Raw genomic sequence first — 19,799 nt, forward strand, 5'->3', positions numbered from 1 at the left:
CAGAAGGATATTAAATTAGTTAAACAGGACTTTCTCTTTGTGAACTCACGTTGACTGTGCCTGATGATTGCACTGTTCTTTAAATATAGTGATAGGACAAGGCATAACGGTTTTAAATGGAAAGACAGTAGATTTAGATTAGATATAAGGAAGAAATTCTTTACAATGAGGGTGGTGAGGCACTGGAACAGATTGCCCATAGAAGTTGCAGATGCCCCATCATTGGAAGTGTTCACGGTCAGGTTGGATGGAGCTTTGAGCAACCTGATTGAGTGGAAGATGTCCCTGGCCATGGCAGAGGGGGTTGGACTAGATGATCTTTAAAGGTCCCTTCCAAACTAAATCATTCTATCGTTGTATGTAATAAAAGCTGTATTCGTACCTGACAAGTAATGCTGTAAAGGTCCTGACTAATAGCTTAAAGAAGAGACTCCTAAAAAATTTTTTCTTGTGCCACGTGGCTACATAGTTCTCTAATTATACACTGCCTACTGCTATAATACAGACAGAGGTATTAGAAAAACTTTTAAAGTTCTACCAGTTTGATTTAATGTGCTAGTGGACAGGCGTATGCCCCTGTAAAAATTAAACAACAGTCTAATGCAGAAATGGCACCTCTTTTCTCACTCTCTCCCCAATCCTCTCATATGTTTTCAGAATCATACTTGTAAAATTTCGTGGCATGTTTACTATATCTAACTCCGGTCTGCAAAGCAGTCACAGCTAAGTCAAGCACATCCACGCTGCTTCATTGACGCATTTCTTGCAGCAGCAGCAGGTCTCACAGATGCCACAGGGGCCTGAGCACAACCTCAGGGAACAGGGAAGCCTCTCCCTGTGCCAGGGATCTGAAACAGAGCCTCTGTAGATTAAACAGATCTTGAACTTGTTATCCAATACCACAGCAATAAACATGGACAAAATAATCTGTACCAACCTAATGTGAACTCTCTTTGAGCTGCAGTTACTCAGAGAACTTTCTCAGTTTTTTAAAGAGGTTGCGTGGCAGGTGAATGAAAGCAGTGGTTTGAAGTGCATTCTCCTTTTTCTCTTCTAGTATACAGCCATATATCATCAACTCTTCCATAACGTCTGGCTTCCCTTGAAATTGCTGACCTGTCTGAGGAGAGAAAAGAAAAATAAATACTGTCAAAGCCAGCCATCTGTAAAGATAAGGTAAGGTGGGAATGTAGCCTCAAAAGCAAAAAGGGGGAAAAAAGAGTTGTGTGAAATAAGTGTGAAACAACGCTATTAGGGTACTACCAAACAAAACTTTGTTACAGCTAAGAATCATCCAGGAGATGGCACGTATTCAAAAATGCTAGGACCTGGAGATCAGAGATGAACACAACAGCACCAGACACAGTGTTGTTTTACAGACCAGTTCTGTTCTGCCTCTGCTCATCTCGTCTCACTTCACTGGGACTGCAGCATCCCATCCCACTCTTGACCCTACTGGAAATTTCCCCAGAAAGATCAAAAAGCCGAAGTGATGGTATAGTTCATAAAACTCAAAGGCAAACCCTATGGGGAAAATGAGAAGCAAGTCTGCCCGCTTGTGTTTGCAAACGGTGATGTTTATTTACCATGACAAGTGTCTTATGAATCTGCCCACGAACAGCCTATCGATGTAAATAAAAAGTAAAAATTTGATAAGGGATGCACTCAGAATAATGATTTTTAAAGATTTCTATCCTACAGATCTTAACACAAGAGGAAAACAATTACCAGGAGTCATACACCAAAGGGTAAATGGCAGCCTGTCTGGGACTGACCAAGGGATAGGCATTCATTTTTATTCTAACAGAAGTGTTGACTCCCACTAACTGCTGCCGCTGTGACAGAAATAGAAATGCACAAAATGTCAAGCTCTTAAACAAAGCAGTCAGAGGTACCAATGAGGAAGTTAAAGTTCAAGCATCCAGATCAGTGACGCACAGAGAGCAGCTGGCTGTCTTCTGTTAGCCTTCGAATGCTGGTGAGGGCATAGAGCTTGTCCCAGCCTGCTCCCTCACAGGTTTTTCTGCCATTCTTTGTTATGAACTGCCAAAAAATACGATTTTTTTTTTTTTTTTAAGTCTGATTTCCAGTGGAAACTTTGCAAACAGATAAGAGTTTGGGAGAAGAAAGACTGAAAGACATTTCCCCTTTTCTTGCAAGACATTTCAGCGGCGACAAGAAGAAAAACACTTGAACTGACTTTCCATTGACCAAATATGCACAATTTTGCTGCTTATCAGCTGCTGGAATCACGTTCTTCAACAAAGGCTCTTTGAATGAAACTAAACTGCCAAATTTAGATGTCAGTTTTGCAGCAAGGCCTACGTTAGCAGGATGCAGCAGGTCTGCAGCAGCCCCGCAGCCTGTCCCCCCCCTCGCCTCCCTTCCCCCAGCAGAGGCGGGGGTCTCCCACAAGCCGGGAGCCGGATCCCATTCCCACCTGGGAAAGGGGAGCTTCAGTGTAGTCGTAGTTCTCAGACAGGGGTGAAATCTGAGTACAGATAAGGTGAATAATTGCATCCAGCCTGGAGAACACGCTTGTGCATTTTCTGCAGGACACCGTACTTTCTTGCTTCTACCCCAAAATCTTCTGTAACAGAACTGTGCTCTAGGCAGTATTTCCTCTCTTCTGTAGCAAAGCTCATTATTTTGATGGTAGATGGAAAGGGCTCCCATTTGTGCTGTAAGCCTTCATAACGTACTACAGGGGCACGCAGTGGTGTTGCTCTCCGTTTCAGCTGTTTTGGGCCCAATACCTACTTGCTGGGAAGCTGTCGAGTCCCGCTTGACAGCTCCAGTGACTGCCGCCGGGAGGGGAGCAGGGCCACGAAGGTGAGAAAGCCCACGTGGATCTCCTGTTCAGGGCTTGCCCACGCGTGTGGTGGCACGCGGGTTCTTGGCGCAGCACCTTGCAGCCTGGCATAACTGTTTTTGCGTGTCTGCTCCGAGCTCCGCCATCCACTTCCACCGCTTGGGTTCCTACCAAGTTTCTTTCCCTGTGTTCAAAGTCACGGCCACGCGACATGAGTCAGCAGCAGTGACGAGCGATTTGACTCTCAGGGCCTCTTAATGAGGAGACTGTATCTGAGCGTATCACTGCTGACTGTTTTGCTTTCGAATATTCATTTTTCGATATTTCTTTAAGGACGTGCGCACACTGTGGGCTATAATAACCATGTGGAATCTACCAAGCATACCAGACATACCAGTCTGCATGTCAGCTCTTCAAATCTCTTGTGCTGCCTAGGGAAAGAAAATATGTGAAGTAAGCATTTTGGTGGCTCTTTCTTTATATATGAACTGTGAAAAGTTAGATGGAGAAACATAGTGTTTATTTTGAGAGAGTTCAGCTTCCTCCCCAGAAAAACTGGCCATTGATGCAGCTGTTTGGAGTCCATTAACTGACAAATTCCATCTTTGTGTTTTGGGGGTAATCATTAAAGCCTAGCTTGACTGTTACTCAGGAAAATTACATGGTCCCCAGCCAAGCACTCGGGCAAAATAGATTTACTGTGTGAGCAGCACTTGGCTCTGTGAATGAAGCTGCCTCATCTTCAACATACTTTTCTCATTGATTTTTGCCTGTTTAAAAACCTCAGGCTAGGATAAAGATGTCAGGCACTCCCTTTGGTGCTCAGTTCAGCATTTTAAGAAGGTTTGAGATTTCTCTAGCACAGCTGATCCTTTCTTTCCATTAGCCTGTCAAATGAGAGACACGATTTTCTTTCCGCACCATGGGATTTATGCTGGATAGGTATTTTATTGCTTCAGTTCCAGATATTTTCTAGCCATAAGTTTGCAGTGGATGGGGATTTTTGTTGTATGTCCGGGTGTTCCCTGGAGTTCAGGAGTTGATGGAGGACTGGGTTAGGTGCTTCTGCATTGTAGCATTTTTGTTTTGAATTGTCTGCTTCCTCTTTGGGAACACCATGCTCTAGAAAAGCTGCATGTATTTAGCAAGTCTTGCCTCCTCATTTAGCTTAGCTTAAACATAGGCTTAATATTAAGGTGATAATTTATTTCAGTGTTATTAATTGTTCACAGTATAGGGCACGGAGCGTCTCTCATACAAGGGGAGACAGAGAGCTGGGATTGTTCAGCCTCAAGAAGAGAGGGCTCAGGGGGACTTCAGCAATGTTTATAAATATCTGGCAGGAGGCACTCTTCTCAGTGCTGCCAAGTGACGGAGAAGGCAACAAGCAGAAACTGAAACACAGGAGATTTTGTCTGAACAAAAGAGAACGCTTTTCTACTGTGGGGGTGGTTGAACACTGGAGCAAGTTGCTGAGAGAGGTTTTGGAGTCGTCTGTGGAGATATCTGGAGCCCAACTGGACGCAGCCCTGGGCAACCCGCTGTAGCTGACCTTGCTTTGCGCAGGAGGGTTGGATTAGAGAGTCCATGGAGGTCCCTTCCCACCTCAACTGTTCTGTGATTTTGTGGTTGCTATTGCAGCTTGTCATCAGGCCAACAGGAGTAGAACCCAAGCTCCGTTGTACCAGGTTTTCTTTTGTCAGGAGCCACCCTGTGGTCCTAGGAGACTCTTTTTGGCCTGATTGCAGCCAAAGATGTATTAAGCTCCTTAGAGTCCAGCAGAAGCAGCTCCTCCTTCCTCGCTGTTTGTTTGAAGCCTCTCCTCAGAATCAAGGGATGATTTTCAATTACAAGTTGTCAATTCAATTAGCAATGTCAATAAAGTCAGTAAGGTCTCATGAACCACAGCTGTGGACTGCTGCAAAATCCTGAACCAAAGTTTTCCACTGAAGAAGTAAACAGTAGAAATAGAGAAGCCTCCTTCTCCCGAGACACACACCAGTGGAGACGCTCACAGACTTCTTGGTCTAGCACCGTTGAAACTCTCATGTCAAAGAGAGTAAATACCAACTTCTGGCTTTAGTGTGGGAGTCAGGAATAGATATATATGCATTGCTTTATTTGGAAAGCCATTTACACACCACCAATAACAGAAAGTGTATAAATCCTGAAACTGCAGGTGGTTCAACAAAAGGCTACAAATATTGCTTGAACCTGCAGAATAAAATAATCATCACTCAAAATGATGCCAGGTTGTCCCCGGTAACTTGCTGAATCTGGCAGCCCATGGATCCCAGTCGCAGAACTTGTCTGCTTTACGAGACGCCACCAATCTCAACACATCTGCTGTAGCACTGTGTGCTGGTTTTGGCCGGGATGAAGTTAATTTTCTTCACAGTAGCTGGCATGGGGCTACGTTTTGGATTTGTGCTGGAAGCAGTGTTAATAACACAGGGAGGTTTTGGTTACTGCTGAGCAGTGCTTACCCAGAGCCAAGGGCTTTTCTGCTTCTCACCCCACCCCACCAGCGAGGAGGCTGGGGGGGCACAAGGAGTTGGAGGGGACACAGCCGGGACAGCTGACCCCGACTCACCCAAGGGACGTTCCAGACCATAGCACGTCATGCTCAGCATATAAATCCGGGGGAAGAAGGAAGGGGGAGACATTCGGAGTGATGGCATTTGTCTTCCCAAGTCCCCGTTAGGCGTGATGGAGCCCTGCTGTCCTGGAGATGGCTGAACACCTGCCTGCCCATGGGAAGTGGGGAATGAATTCCTTGCTTTGCTTTGCTTGCACACACAGCTTTTGCTTTACCTATGAAACTGCCTTTATCTCAGCCCACGAGTTTTCTCACTTTTACCCTTCTGATCCTCTCCCCCATCCCACTGCGGGGGGAGTGAGCGAGCGGCTGCGTGAGGCTGAGCTGCCAGCTGGGGTTAAACCCCCCCCCACTGCCATTTTCCTATGCCCATTCCCATGGCTTTGTTTTCTCTCTCTTGCTTTCCTTACCTATTCCTTGGAGCCAAAGAGAGAGTAATTAACTGAAATTAACTACAAGTGTTCTCCATTAGAATTTGTTTTCCAGTAAGTTTGAGCAAAGCCCACCAGGTAAGATGGACTACCTGAAGAACATACTACCAAAAAAAGTCAGAAGTAATTACCACAATAGACAAACCTTTCTGCATTTTTATTCTTACAGTTTGAAGTGTGATGCTTTGTTGGTTAGGTGTTTAGGATGACTGGTCTTTCACCATAGCAGATTTTAAAGTACAAATGAGTGCAGTGCAGCAATGTGCTATCAGCAGTGATTGAGTGCAAGAAAAACGTGTGCAACTCATTATTCCTTGTTAATGAAGATTTTCTTCTGGTGTGATAGGGCACATTCTATAGCGCTTTGAAATCTTTAAAACTAAGCCTTTTTGTCTTCACTTATCCTCTTAGAGAGTTAGATATAAGACAAAATGGCAAAGCATTGCACAATATACTAATTTCTTTCTCCTTGCCAAGCTTTTATTCTACATTTCTTGGCTTTACATATGCAAGCAAGGCTTAAGGGTAGATTGGCTTTCATGACAAATAAGTAATTCGTTGGACAGAAAATAAGATTTCGATGAGATGTGCATCTCGGTTTTCTAATTTCCCTGGCATGATGCCATTTCTGTCAGTGGCTTTTCTGACTCACATGTGTAAGGAGACTGTCACCCTCCCTGAGTCATATGTTTTGGAGAGGGTTAGTAAACTTCTCGCTGTCAACCTGTCTGCAGCACAGCAGTATTACTCAGCAACTCCGCTGGAGAGACGCTTCTGTTTTGGAAAGACACAAAATGCTTCAACGTTTTCATGGCAAGGTCTTAGAGGGGTCAGAGAAATCAAACCGATTGGCTAAAATGAAGCAGAGGAACTATATGCCCTCATGTGCCCTTCAAAATTAGCACCTTATAGGACCAGGTCTTCAGGAAAATAACCAGACTGGAGGGATAACGGAGGTATTTCTTTACTTTGAGTCTGAAACTTAGATCTGAACAATACACTTTTGGGGTCCCAGGGTGTTTGGGAAGGTTTGGATTGACAATGATAGGAAGCAATGAAAGCTCTTGTGCTTTTTAAAACTGTCAGTGACTAATCCAATTGATTCAAACACAAGTGGTGTAGCCCATGCTCACAGGGGCACCAATTGCTTAAATTCAGCTGCAGGTCTGATTCTGCCAATGTTAAATAACGATTACTCCCAGCTGCATATTGCTAATGAGGATTAACAGCTGAAGACAGGACTGCAGCAAGTGGCTGCCATTAAAGGTAGGGGACCGGGTCTGAAGGCCCCAGAAGTTCCTTCCCCATCTGTGGTTAAAGAATACATAAAAACTAAACCAAGGCATTCTGCAAGTGGTTATAGTTCATATTGCTCAGATAGAGCGTAACATTCATTTATTGCCTTTTGCAGCTATAAAAGCCTCAAAGTTACTATTACACGGGTAGCATAGCAGAGAAAGCTGCCCACCCCGCGCTTCCCCGGGATGCCGGCGAGGCTGGGGCAGAGCGCTAACGAGGGGGGAGGCTGGGGAGCTGCTCCCACCCCCCTACTCCGGTGCCATTCTCCAGATATCCCCTGGGCCACTTCTTCCTTCCAGTCTGTCCTGCTTTAAGATATCCATCTCTTCTAAAGCTGGTTGGGTTTGCTTCGTTTTCCTCCTCACCAGGTTCAGAATGGCTGTCCCATCTCTGGACGCCCTGCGTTAAGCGCTAGGCCATCTCTCTTCTTGAACAGAGCCCGGTTTCTGTGACGTTAGCTGTGGCAAGCAGAAGAGGTCAACTGCCCTCCCTCGCTCAACAAGGGAGCGAAGGTATCAGGGCTGACAGTGAGAATGGTTTTGGTTGGGTTTAGATGAAATCTAATCTATGAACTGCAAACCTAGCTTATAGATGTCCGAACTAAACAAGCAGCAGAGGTAATCAACTTTGTTCTCTTTGTTCTTTCAAAAGCCTACTATGTAGGTTGTTTGGGTGTTGGGTTTTTTTTTTCTTTTTTTGACCTTTCAATAGAGGCAGGACAGTCCCACATATAGCAGAAACTGAAGATGGAAACACTAGTAGTCGGTGGATTCATTTAGCAAGTACCAATTAACAGGTTCCTGTCGTTCATTCAGAAAGTTAAGAGCTTTGTTGCCAAGTTGCAACAAAATCATGGCTAGCTTTGATTGACGGTGATACTGCACATGAACAGTTTCTGATATGGTAAATACCTTCACTCACTGGAAAACAAACTAAAGCATCTACTTCAAAGTGTGTCTGTCCTGTGGAATTTAGGAAGAACTCCTGGAAAGCCCCAACAAGGCACACTGAAATTTGTGGGATTATTCACCTACTTCAAGTTAGGCAAGTACTAATGTGAGCTACAGCTTCAGTATGCACCCTAATAAAAGTGATAGATACATTTATAAAATCCTGACCCTTATTCAATACAAGCTCTGAACAGCTTATAGAATAGCCTATAGACATTCGTAGCCCATATCCTCTCTGTATTTTTACAGGCAATCAATCTTCAGAATATGCTTCAAGGGGATTATTAAATAACCTACAGTGAATTTCAGTGTTCTTTGCTGACCTGAACTCCTCTCTTCAACCTAAAAATCCTTTAGACTATCTTTTATATTCTGGAGCTTATACTCGCTGTCTTTTAAATCTTTTTGAAAAACTAGAGCAACATACTGTAGTCCAACCTCCCCTGCATTGCCTTTCTTTACTTCCCCATTAACTAATGGAATTAAACGTTCCTTATTTCTGGTAGAATTCCTTTTTACTACCTTGTTAGTTGTAACTTATTTTGAAGCTTCAGCCCTTCTGACTTTATACACTCATGCTATTATTTTTTACTTGCTTTGAGCCAGAAGGCTTTATTCTCACTTTTTATACGATTCACCATCCATTTCCAAATCTCAGACGTTACCGGGGCATTCTTCCCTGCTGCTTTGTCTCTGCCTTTGAGTTTTTAATACATTTTTTTCAGTCATGGTCAATGCTTCACCCAATTTTACCCAACAGATGAGCAGTTCTCTATTCTTTTCTGGCTGCAGTTCCCCTTGCGCAACTGTAAATTTCTAAATATTAAAATAAATAAATAAATTTATTTTCTTTCAGGGTTGTAACTTTATTGGCCATAATTTCAGTGAGTTTCACCTTCTTGTGGAAAGAGTTCCCCCATGAGACTAGGTCCTCTAGAGAATAACCTGTCCTGGTCTTTGTGCGCTGAAGGCTGCTCTTTGAACGCCACTGTCATTATTTTGCTTCCCTCTTCCTTCCTGACCTTAGAATAACAGACACCATCACTCTGTGATTATTTTTATCCAGATCACTCAAAAAAAAAGAAGACATTTTATTTCAACACAGACACCATAATTTTATTGGAAATAACTGACAGAACTGCAAGAAGTTTTAACTCAGTGCTACACTATGTATATTTTGTTATTACAAAACTGCTCTCTGGTTGACAGTCCTACAACTGCAGCAGCTTGAAAGCTGCTTAACAGAATGTCACAAATAGCATTTTTGTTTATCTTACATACTTTGTGCTAGCAAACCTCCCCACATGTGGCAAACCTATTAGTTCAAAAGAGGAAGTGGTAAACAGGCTGTACAAAACTAATCTTTCAGTATCTATGGCAGTCTTTTTTTTTTGCTATTGGCAGCCTCCATTTTAAAGGGAGTGGCTTTTTCACTTCATTTCAGTTTATCCGTAGGCTGACTTAGAGTTTTGCCATCATCCGCCTCCAATTCATCTACCTCTTCCTGTAATTCATCCTCCAGCTCATAGTCCAAGACTGATTCAGTGTTATCATCCCAGTCATCAGCTTCGTATCTGTCCAGTAAGTATTTCTGTGGTGTAATGTCATCATCAGGAGGATTCCTTGTTCTTTTCTTTTTCATTTTCTTTTGAATCTTAGAAAGCTGCTGCTCCTGCTCTTCTGTCCAGGCAATGCTTCCTATATCTCTTGACACTTTCAGTCTTTTGTAGTCCATTATCTGCTTATTCAGCAGTTCATGATCAATACCAAAAAGATTAGACTGCATGGGTGAATCTGAAGATTGAGTTGCTGAAGAGAACAGTTCACTGTGGAAAGGAAAACAAATGTGGGTTTTTTTCCCCGTGTATATTTTAAGGGGCAATGCTAACTGTGACAACTTGAGTAACACAGAAATAAACTGGAGTTTTCAGTTTGACTTTATTAATGCACTGTGTTCCGCATTGTGCTCCCTACGTTAAGAAGGAAGAGATACCACGAGACTATGTGTCCAAGGACAAGCTGTGCATAGGCCTGCCAGCGTGTCAACAGATTTAATGGGAGGAAGCCAATAAAGCAACTACATTCCAGATGAAACTGCTTGATTCTGGGAAAAGCTGTGCATAGGTAACAGCGTGAGCACTGGACCTGGGAGCCCCAAAGAAGTTAGACTTCTCCCAGCTCTTCCAAGAAGTGAGAAGCAGCAGCCTGTGCCCAAAACACATCAGACAGATGTACGAGTGGCAGTATATGGCACCTCGAGCTGGACTTAAGTATTTCCACAAGACACAAACAGACGGAGAGGTTAGGTGCCCTGTGGGAAAGTCTGTCACAACAATGATTTCCCCCAAGAAGCTATTTCTGACTTGCACCTGATGATCGTCCTGTGAGACGTTAAGGCACAAAAGGCATTTCCACCAACAGACTGCAGCCCACAAGTGCGAGGCTGTTGGCTTTGAGAGCATCCAGTCCACAGAATCATTATTCCAACAGACTGTTCAGCCCTATCCCTCAATAGCCAAAAATCCCTCACAGAAGAATGCTAAATTAACTTACTTTTTGTTAACTTAGGGAGATCCGTCAGTAAACTTGTAACTCGTGTATAACAAACCAAACTTATACCAGGAAAAAAAGTGGCCAAGTAGAGTACTGGTAAACGTAGAGCTTTTATCCTCATGAGAAAGTTACCAGCAAGAAACAAATATTACTGCTGCAAAGCGTTTTTTTTAATTTAATTATCACAAACACATTGAGTCTTGAATTCTTACAAATCCTAAAAATACTTCCCTCATAAAAGTAAAGATACTAATACGAGAACAAGTATTGGGTCTGCATGTGACAAGTCTGATGACTATGTCACTCAGAGTACAGGCGTCAAACACAGCTGACTTCTAAGACTGTGTTCTGGTATCACCTTATGGGTTAGTTGCCTCTGAAAGCATATACACTATGCTGTTACAAGTGACAATTCAGTCATTCTCCACAGCTTAACAGAGGTCCACATATATAAAAAATAGACTTTCCATATTTGCAAACCTGTGGTCTGCAGCAAGGTACCTGTGCACAAGAACCAACAACAAAACAGCCTACGAAAATGTGTCTGCACTAAAATATGAAAGTAAACCAGAGCATATATACTAAGAAATATTTTCCCTTAATTTTAGTAAATGGGTGTAACTTTAGTAAAGAAAGCTTAAGCCACAAAATAAAATGCCATCCTCTACATTTAATTTCTGGGATGATTACATATTAGTTTGGTCCTAGGCTATTCTGAAGCCTCTTCTGTTGATAAAAGGGCCCAACTGATCTCTTTAAAAGCTGAGATGCCTTTTCGGTAAGGTCTTCCAAAAAGTCTGTCTCTTCTACTTCCTATTTCCTTGTAACACCATTTGCTGAACTCTGAGATAACAACAACGTACACATCTAACTAAAATATACTTTCCGTCATGTCAAATAATAGCCAATTTAAGTGTGCCAACAGAGATGAAAATGGACACTTGTACAATTCCAATTCAAAAAACCCACCTAGAATCATTTTGAGATAATGTTTCTTCTTCTTCTTCTGGACGTCCAAAATCAGCAATTGACAATAATTCCTCAATCTGTTAACACATGAAGACAATACATGTTAAAGGTCCCGTATTAAATTTACTTTGTTGACACCTACGCAAGAAACAGACAAGTACCTAATGGCAAATATTTTATTTTCTACATGTTTGGAATATTTAGCAAAACCATTTCAAAATAGCCTTTTCCTCCATTCACATGGAACTGCTTATACTTGTTGCCTGGGAAGTTTGTGTAAAATAGCGTACCTGACCCAGGGATTCCTACAAAGTTTTTTGCCTCATGTACATTCTGAACAGTTGGCTAGGGACTGTGTGACATATATAATTTTTGTTTTATTTGGTCTTATGTCTTGCAAATCCTTTTTCATAACATCCTTGCACTGAGATTTTTTTCACTTCTTCCCCCTTTCTGCAAGCTTGTATTTCTATTACATGTAAATATTGAGTTCCCAACTCCCTTTTAACATGGCACCTAACCAGTAAATGCTACAAAACTAGTATATTCAGTGCTTATAGACTGTAAAATTGTGAAAATTTTATCTCATTTGAAATTTTCATTCCTACTTCCCTTTTAATTCAGCGTATTCTAGGAGCTGAATTGGATGGTCCTTCCCTGTCTTCCAATACTTAAAAATTAGGTTCAGCTACATTATTTCAAGCCCTGTTATTCAAATCTGTGGATTACATAAATCTGATGATCTGCAAAGTGTGAAAAGATGATCCACCTAAGTGCTTCCCAGTGCCATTCACTGACAGAAGCTATACAGGGAGGGTTTTTCTTGTCTTGTGTGGTTAACTTGCTTGGTGCCTATGCACTGAACTTGAAGGTAAGGTAGTCCAGGGGTTTTCTTCTTCAAAAAGAGTAAGTAAGTAAGTGGTCATTTAACAAAGTTTGAGAAAAAGTGATAAATGGAACAGGTTCCACAGTAACAGACCTGAAAGGCAGGACCTGCAGGAGTAGATATTTGTAGTTCCATCTAGGTATGTTAATAATAGAGTAACAGTAATGACAAAGTGCTTCCATAATCACTTGTTACTTGTTGTGCAGAATTCCTTGCGTCAATTAAGGGGAGCATAATAATGAATATAAACGGCTTCCAGAAGTGTTTAGTTCATTTCTATTCTTGTGCTTTTTGTTAATGCTAATGCAAGTGAAAAACATTTGCAGTGTGGATCAGTATATTGGCATGAAACTCAGAATTTTTCTGACCACAGAAAGTTTAAGCAGTTCACTGCATTTCTAAAGAATCTGAAGTTCTTGTTATCCCTTCCAGCTCTGCTAATACACACTGCACAAACCTGTAAGTCACCAACAGTAATTGGTTATAACAGTAACACATCTAAGAACAAGACACTTCAGGGCACAGAAATGCGAACGTGCTCTTTTCAACTAATGTTCTTCACATTTGCATCAACAGCTTGAGGAGACGTTTTTCAGGAAATTCCACTCGGTGTCACCTTTCTCTTCTGAATATCTCACTATTGAAAAGATCTCACTTTACAGTCCTAATGACAGCAAATTCCTAGAAAACATCATTATTCTAGCAATATTTCAACTAGTTAAAACTATCAACACCTTGACAGAAAATGTGAAATAGTAAAGATTATTTTAAAAATTAAAAAAAGAAAAAAATAGCATGAGTGAGCTCACATCCTCTATGCAAAGATCTGCACTTCCCTAGAAACATTTTAACAATTCACAGATGGAAAAAGATTGGGGTAAAAAAAAAAAATTAAAAATCACTGATTAGATTCAATGGAATTTAAAAAAAAACATAACATTTAAAATGTGGAAGACAGCTCCTCAGACCTCATTTCTATAATCTGTATACCAGGCAACAGACAACTGCCTACCCTATATTATTCCTTAAAATCATAATTTCATTTTTTAGGATTTCTTTTTTGGTCTAATGATCTGGCCTACAAGCTTCTTTGAACACTTCACTTCAGAAATTTTAATAGTAACATCAGAAAAAGTTCACGAGGCAATACCTACAAGAATTCTTTTACCTTGTATATAAGCATCAGTCCTACTTAAGATTCTTTGCTAAAAAGCTTTGGAATGTGAAGAGGAAAGGGTATAGACAAAGACTGATTTTTAATGTAGATTGGTAGAGCAATTGAATGATCATTCTCTCCGTGTTCCTAAGCATTATGGTATACTAAGTCACCATGTTTGCATATCATTATATTTGTACACTGAGTCAAAGATTACAATTACCTCTTTTACAGCTGCAGCTTCTTTGTCTTTTAAAAATACTATTGGAGGTACATTTCCTACAATCTGCTGACTCATCAGAAGATACCTGGCAAAAATACAGCATTCACCAGTATGAGTAACAATACAATACAGCACCTCCAGTACAGATAAAATACATTAAATTAATTCCAGCAGTACTGCAAATTTAAAGATAATGGTTTGCAAAACTTACAGTCTGATGGGTATCCATTCAGGCTAGTGCTAAGCAATACATCACTGCAGAATCCCAACTCCAAACGTATACCATACAAAAACTACTAGCTGCAGATCCCACTGAGTATTTGTCTCCTACATGCACAGGCTGGCACAGGTCTTTCCCCACTTCATTTGGCTTCCTTATCCCCACTGTAGGGGTGAGAGCAGCGGGGGACAGAGCCCTTACAGCAGGGCAAGACAACTAGTCCCACATGCGAGCTGCAGGAAGGACTGACAGGGCTCCCCTCGTCTTCTTCCCAGCCAGCAACATTCCTTGTCAAAGAGTGGAAACTGTTGGGAGTAGAAGAGAGGATTGTGCTGGAGCAGGAATTACACAGCCTAGGGAAACAGGGGGAAAGGAGATGGCCCTACGAGTATGCTTCAGTGCTGCCATCCCCATGGGGTGAAGTCCTGATCCTCCAACAGACTGGCTGGATAGCAGAGGGTAAGCCAAGGAAAGAGGGAGAGACAAAAATCTCTGCGATATCCTGAAAACTCACTAGACCCTCTGCCAAAAATGGGTAAAAGCATTACAATACACAGTAGCATCCCGACATTTATTTTTTGGTGTCAGTATTGCAAAGGTTTTCTGTAACATCAGTCATCCCTTCTGGTGGTCCAAATTGTCCATAGCGATCAGAACTGCTCAGTGAATCTGTAAGGAGAAACTTGTAATTGTCAGTCCTCTTGTGCAGCATCATATTCTGGCCTACTGTCGTGCACAGCATGTCCTGTCCACCACCACTAGTACAATGAAGTGAAACTTCATCCAGACTCCTCTTTCTTTCTGCTCAGCCCAGTCCAATCCTAGGAAAGCACAGAAGCCAAATAAGGCAGCTGTGCTCCAGCAGGAGAATACACAGCTGGTCTGATGCAGCCATCCTTCCCTGGAAGGCTCATCACAGGAGATGCTCTGACTCCAAACATCTAAAAAACTAAAGCATCCTAACAGGTCAGATATAGATTGTTAGGAATACTTAAGAAATGGCACATGGAATGGTACATGGCTATGAATGTATGAAGTAGTCTGTTTATCCCATAGCAGTACCGTATACGCGGAGCACTCTTCTGCAGTACGCTTTCAACGTAACTTTCTTCCTCCGTAGCGACAGCAGGATTCCAGTACACACGACAGGCTGAAAAGTTTGATGCCAGGGACACCTGCAAAAAGACAAACATTTCTTTTAAATTGTAGATATACACACACTTCTTACACAACAAAGTCTCTAATTCATGAATAAGCATACAGTGACCCAAATTGGATATGTAAATTCTTAGGAGAACCTCTTCCATCTCTGCTCTTAAGAACCGTAATTACATGGTGCCTTTATAGAGGTAGAGTTTAACACCAAGTAAGATTCACAGTCAGTACCTGAAAGAACTTTTTTTATTTAGGCAAGTCACTGCCTAATCTCCCCTTCAACCGAGATTAAACGGAGGAGAAGTCTGTCAACACCTGCAACGTTACTGACAGTGCTACATTTAGTCAATGCAACGGTGCTACCACCACCAATAGTCCAGAATGACAATTTATGGCATGCTGTTTTGGAATACAGTTGAAAGTGTAAGTTTCCACTACAGAAGGACTTGTGACACTGCCTGGTTTGTCATCACCCAGTGTTTGGTTTTGATATTGACAGAAAAGAGGACGCCCTCCATGCCACTGCAATGTAAGAGTCTCTCCAGTTCTAAAGGCTTCTGGCAACCTCCAGTGCCTGAACCCCTAGCTCACTAACAGCTAATATTCATAGCTGTCACGCATGCAATTGAAAACGCATGGTGTGCAGGGGCCAAAACACACAGGAGAGAGACTGACAACCTTCCTGAAGAATAAACTTCTGGAACACAAATTGGATTCTGAAAGATTTCTGTAACTGTCATTCATCGCATCCAGCAGCCTCTTACAGAACAGGTTCTCACTATGAGAGCACACTCAGCAAACTTCTAATAACCGATCTGGCTCAACCGAAGGAAGGAGCAGGGGAAGAGGGAGGAGAAAGCATAAACTACCCATTGGAAGGCACAGTTCAGAGATCATCTAGTCCAGAAACCAACTCTTCAAACAAATAGGTGTCTACATACATCAGCAGGAAAAGACAACTCCATCAGAGTATTCCCAGGAGTGAAAACTGCATCACAGTCTGCTGTTGACAGTGCTACTCTTTCCTAGGGCAGAATGGACTGTCCCCAACAACAAAGTAGATACTGATTTTTTCCACCACTAACTAACTCCTCCCTCAGGAAACCCACCACTCTATAAAAAAACCCACCATGATCATTAACCGGCTGTTTCTACTGCAGGATCAACCCTCCCCATCTCCCGCACTGAGTCAGATGTAAGCACGTAACAACCCTAGCTAACACAAGCCATTTCTTCATCATCACATGAATAATATCATTGAGTGGATAAAAGTTTGATGTATCAGGCCTGAAGCACGATTCTTATCTGTATTACTATTATGTAATTTTAACTTTTGATACCGAAAAAAACAAATTCTGATGGATTTCAGAAAGCCTGCTAGAAGATTTCTTTTGATAATGGAAGTAATGGTATCAGACCAGAATCGGCTCAAGAGTAAATCGGGACCGAGTCTCAGCCACGTCCCAGTGCAGCACGAACACTAAGCACTACGCAGTTATAGTAAAAGCTATACTATATTTGGAAGAAGGCTGTTTCTTTCCCTCTCTCACGTTGTAAGTTGTTTCATTTACAGCAATGCCTCCTGAAAGTGCTGTGGCTTGCCTACACCAGCCAGTATTTTTATGTGCAGACATGCCATCTGAGTTAGACGAGCAATCCTCAAAGCCTGAGAGAGACAGAAATACTATATGAAGGCTACTGTGCATATAGAGCCAATTCATCTTGCCCATGTAATTTTAATCACTTGCTTGAAGACAGAATGAATTCAGCTGGCAAAAACATGTTTGAACCATAAATGCCAAACCCCTTGTCCCAGATGCAGCTATGAGGTGCAAGTAATTTTTCCATGCTTCTAACTAACAAAACTAAGTCCATCAAGCTTTTAAGCCAAACATGGGTATCATTTAATCTTGGCAAAACAGCAAATGTAGAAGAAAAAACTACAGACAACAAACAAGAATGTGGAGACTGACTTAGTTCCTGAACCAGAGCTTTAACATCCCTTTCAAACCCGTGAACTATGACAACACTAGCTACAGTTAGGTACAAATTCCAATTCTTTCTGGAGCCTTGCTTGCCAATGTCATTTTCTTCGGCTTGCCTTTTTCTTTTGAACTAAGCTCATGCCCCACTTAGGTCTTCTACCTGTGTAATGACGCCGGTGAGGGACACAAGGAGGTATCAACTCTCACACAGCTGCATGAAGAAAAGACTCTTGGAAAGATACACTTACATTGGTAAAACCAGGCTCCTTCTGAAAGGCCAAGGCAAATAATACATGTCTGAGTAACAGAAAATAAGTCATACCACGAGAATCACCATTTAGTTGGCCTAAGTTGCATTTGCATCATAGTGGCAAAGGTCTACTAAGCCAGGTACAACAGTGGCAAAGTTCTCCTAGCACACAAGGTGAATCCAGACCTTGCTGTGCCCTGCCACATCAGAAGCAATGCAGTAAAAATCCTCCTGCACACACACATCACAACACCCAGGGGAGCTCCTTTGGCACACCATGCTGACCTCAAGGCGTAGTCAAAGCGGCTCAACACAAGCTGTAGCTTTGGCACTTGCCTTGCAGATTTCCAGCTTGAGATCATAAAGTTCTTGATTAACTTCAGAGGTAGCCATCATCTCTGTCACAGCTCTATGAATAAGACTATTCAAGACTCTGCAGCGTATGTTATCTTCTTTCCTAGTTTTTGTCTGGTCATCTTTCATTACAGAGGCCAAATTGGTTTGTTTATACATCTTTAAAAAAAAAAAACAACACATTAATCACTAGTTTCGAACTTGTATTAGGCAATTATATACAGTCTTGTGCACTCTACTAAGTACAGTCTCAGAATGCCATCATTGCAGCTGCGATGGCTTTATATAGGTCTTATGTATCAGGTGTTTCCATAAAGAGTATTTCTGTTCACTAAATCTTTGACCTTCATGTATTACAGTCAAGGTTTCTTAGTTTCTTCATTATTTTGTAGCAAGCTATATAGCTCAATAAATCTGTTTTCTAAAATATGGCACGTATTTAACTGAAAAGCATTGCTTGTTTGAAAAACAAACAGGAAAACTTGTCTTCTGTAAAACTGAGCTGGTATCCAGAAGTTTTAACCTGGATCAGTTCTCTGCTGTGGGTTCAAGAGCGTGCGAGAGAGTGTTGGTGTTGCTGCTGGCGCAGACGAAAGATCAGCACAGAAGAGGGAAACGGCCACGGGGAGCCGAAGGGCTTCTCTCCACAGCAATCCTGGCGTGTCGTAGTGAAACTGGAGCCCTAGTGCTCATCCACAAAATTGTGCTACTTCTCCTACAGAAAACGCTTTTCCCAAAATTGGGACACAACGGCAGAAGCCCAAGCTTGCTCCTCCCGGCGCGGATAAACGCAACGCCTTAAAAGCTTCCACTTACCATTTTAGATCCCAGGGTCGGGCTCTCGTACCAAAACTTCTTTCTTTTGGGAAGAGGAAAGGAAATCAGCTTTACCTTTCAGCAGCTCAGAGAAACAAGGGGCTTCCCCGTGTCAGGAGAAGGCCGCCCGCCCGAAGGCACACGACGACACCCGTGTGTCACACCCCCCCCCAAGCCGTTCTCCCCACCCGCGGCTGCCTGGCGGGCCGGGTGGAAAGAACAACCCCACGCTTTCCTCAGAGATCGGTGTAACGTGGCACAAGACCGAAGCACCGTCAGCGGAGCCCCACGGGGCACCGCGGTTGCTGCTCCAAGGCCGCCCTGGGGCGGGGGGCTCTCCCCCACGCTACCGGCAGCACGGGAGCTCCCCGAGACCCGCCAAATCCTCTCACACAAGCCAAATCCTCTCACACAAACCACCCCCTCTCACACAAACCACCCCCGGCCCGGCGCTACAGCCCCGGCCCTCCCTCCCTCTCTCCGCCCGGCACCTACTTCTTTTTGCGGAGCATTTTCCTCAGCAGGTTCCTGGAACCGCTCAGGGCGGCGGAGCTGCGCAACGCCCGCCACCACCGCGGCGCCGCCGCCGCCGCCCGCCCGCTCCACATCACCGCCGCAGCCGCCCGGCCCGGCCCGGCCCGGAGCTCCCCGGCAGCGGCGGCGGTGCGGGCTCCCCCTCGCGGAGCGGCGGCCTCCGGCGGGAGGGCCCCGGGGCGGGAAGGCGGGAAGAGGCTGAGGCGCCTTCGGGCACAGGCGAGCGGCGGGGCGCCGAGCTGAGGGAAACCTCATCCCCCGCCCGGCGCCAGAGCCGAGCCCCGGGCGGGCAGAGCCGTGCCCGGGCTCCGGTCGTGTGGGGGTACGGGAGTTGGCCGGGAAGCGAAGACAAGCCTGGGGGCTGCCGCAGGAAAAAAAGGCCGTGGACAGCGGTCCCCCCACCCCGCAAGAAGGGGCTGCCGGAGCCTCGGGAAGGCTGCGGTGCTTCGGTGGCACGACTTCGGCCCCCGTCGATCCGGTGTGAGGTCGGTGGGCCGTTTTAAGTGGGTGCGAGCAAAATAAATGACACCGGTGCGAGGCTCTGGGCCCTCCGGCGTTTCTCACTGGAGTTCACGGGAGAATAACGGCAGTTCTCCACACAAAATCG

The 19,799-nt window shown here is 43.6% G+C and overlaps 1 protein-coding gene across 2 annotated transcripts; it reads right to left on the reverse strand.

Annotated features, from left to right (window-relative positions):
• Window positions 1-9,180: 9,180 nt before the first annotated feature.
• Window positions 9,181-19,294, reverse strand: RBFA (ribosome binding factor A). 2 transcript variants are annotated; one of them, XM_052799800.1, is made up of 7 exons: window positions 19,154-19,294; window positions 18,659-18,701; window positions 17,825-18,001; window positions 15,161-15,273; window positions 13,879-13,963; window positions 11,614-11,690; window positions 9,181-9,917 (listed from the first exon to the last, which is right to left on the reverse strand). In XM_052799800.1, exons 1-7 carry the CDS (start codon window positions 19,264-19,266, stop codon window positions 9,527-9,529), a joined length of 999 nt encoding a protein of 332 aa, XP_052655760.1. In that variant the 5' UTR covers window positions 19,267-19,294; the 3' UTR covers window positions 9,181-9,526. The 2 variants fall into 2 exon arrangements, with proteins under 2 accessions (XP_052655760.1, XP_052655844.1); XM_052799884.1 differs by lacking the exon at window positions 18,659-18,701 and having other exon boundaries at window positions 19,154-19,263.
• Window positions 19,295-19,799: the final 505 nt, after the last annotated feature.

The sequence above is a fragment of the Harpia harpyja genome, chromosome 1 (genome assembly GCF_026419915.1).
Source record: "Harpia harpyja isolate bHarHar1 chromosome 1, bHarHar1 primary haplotype, whole genome shotgun sequence".
Lineage (NCBI taxonomy): Eukaryota > Metazoa > Chordata > Aves > Accipitriformes > Accipitridae > Harpia > Harpia harpyja.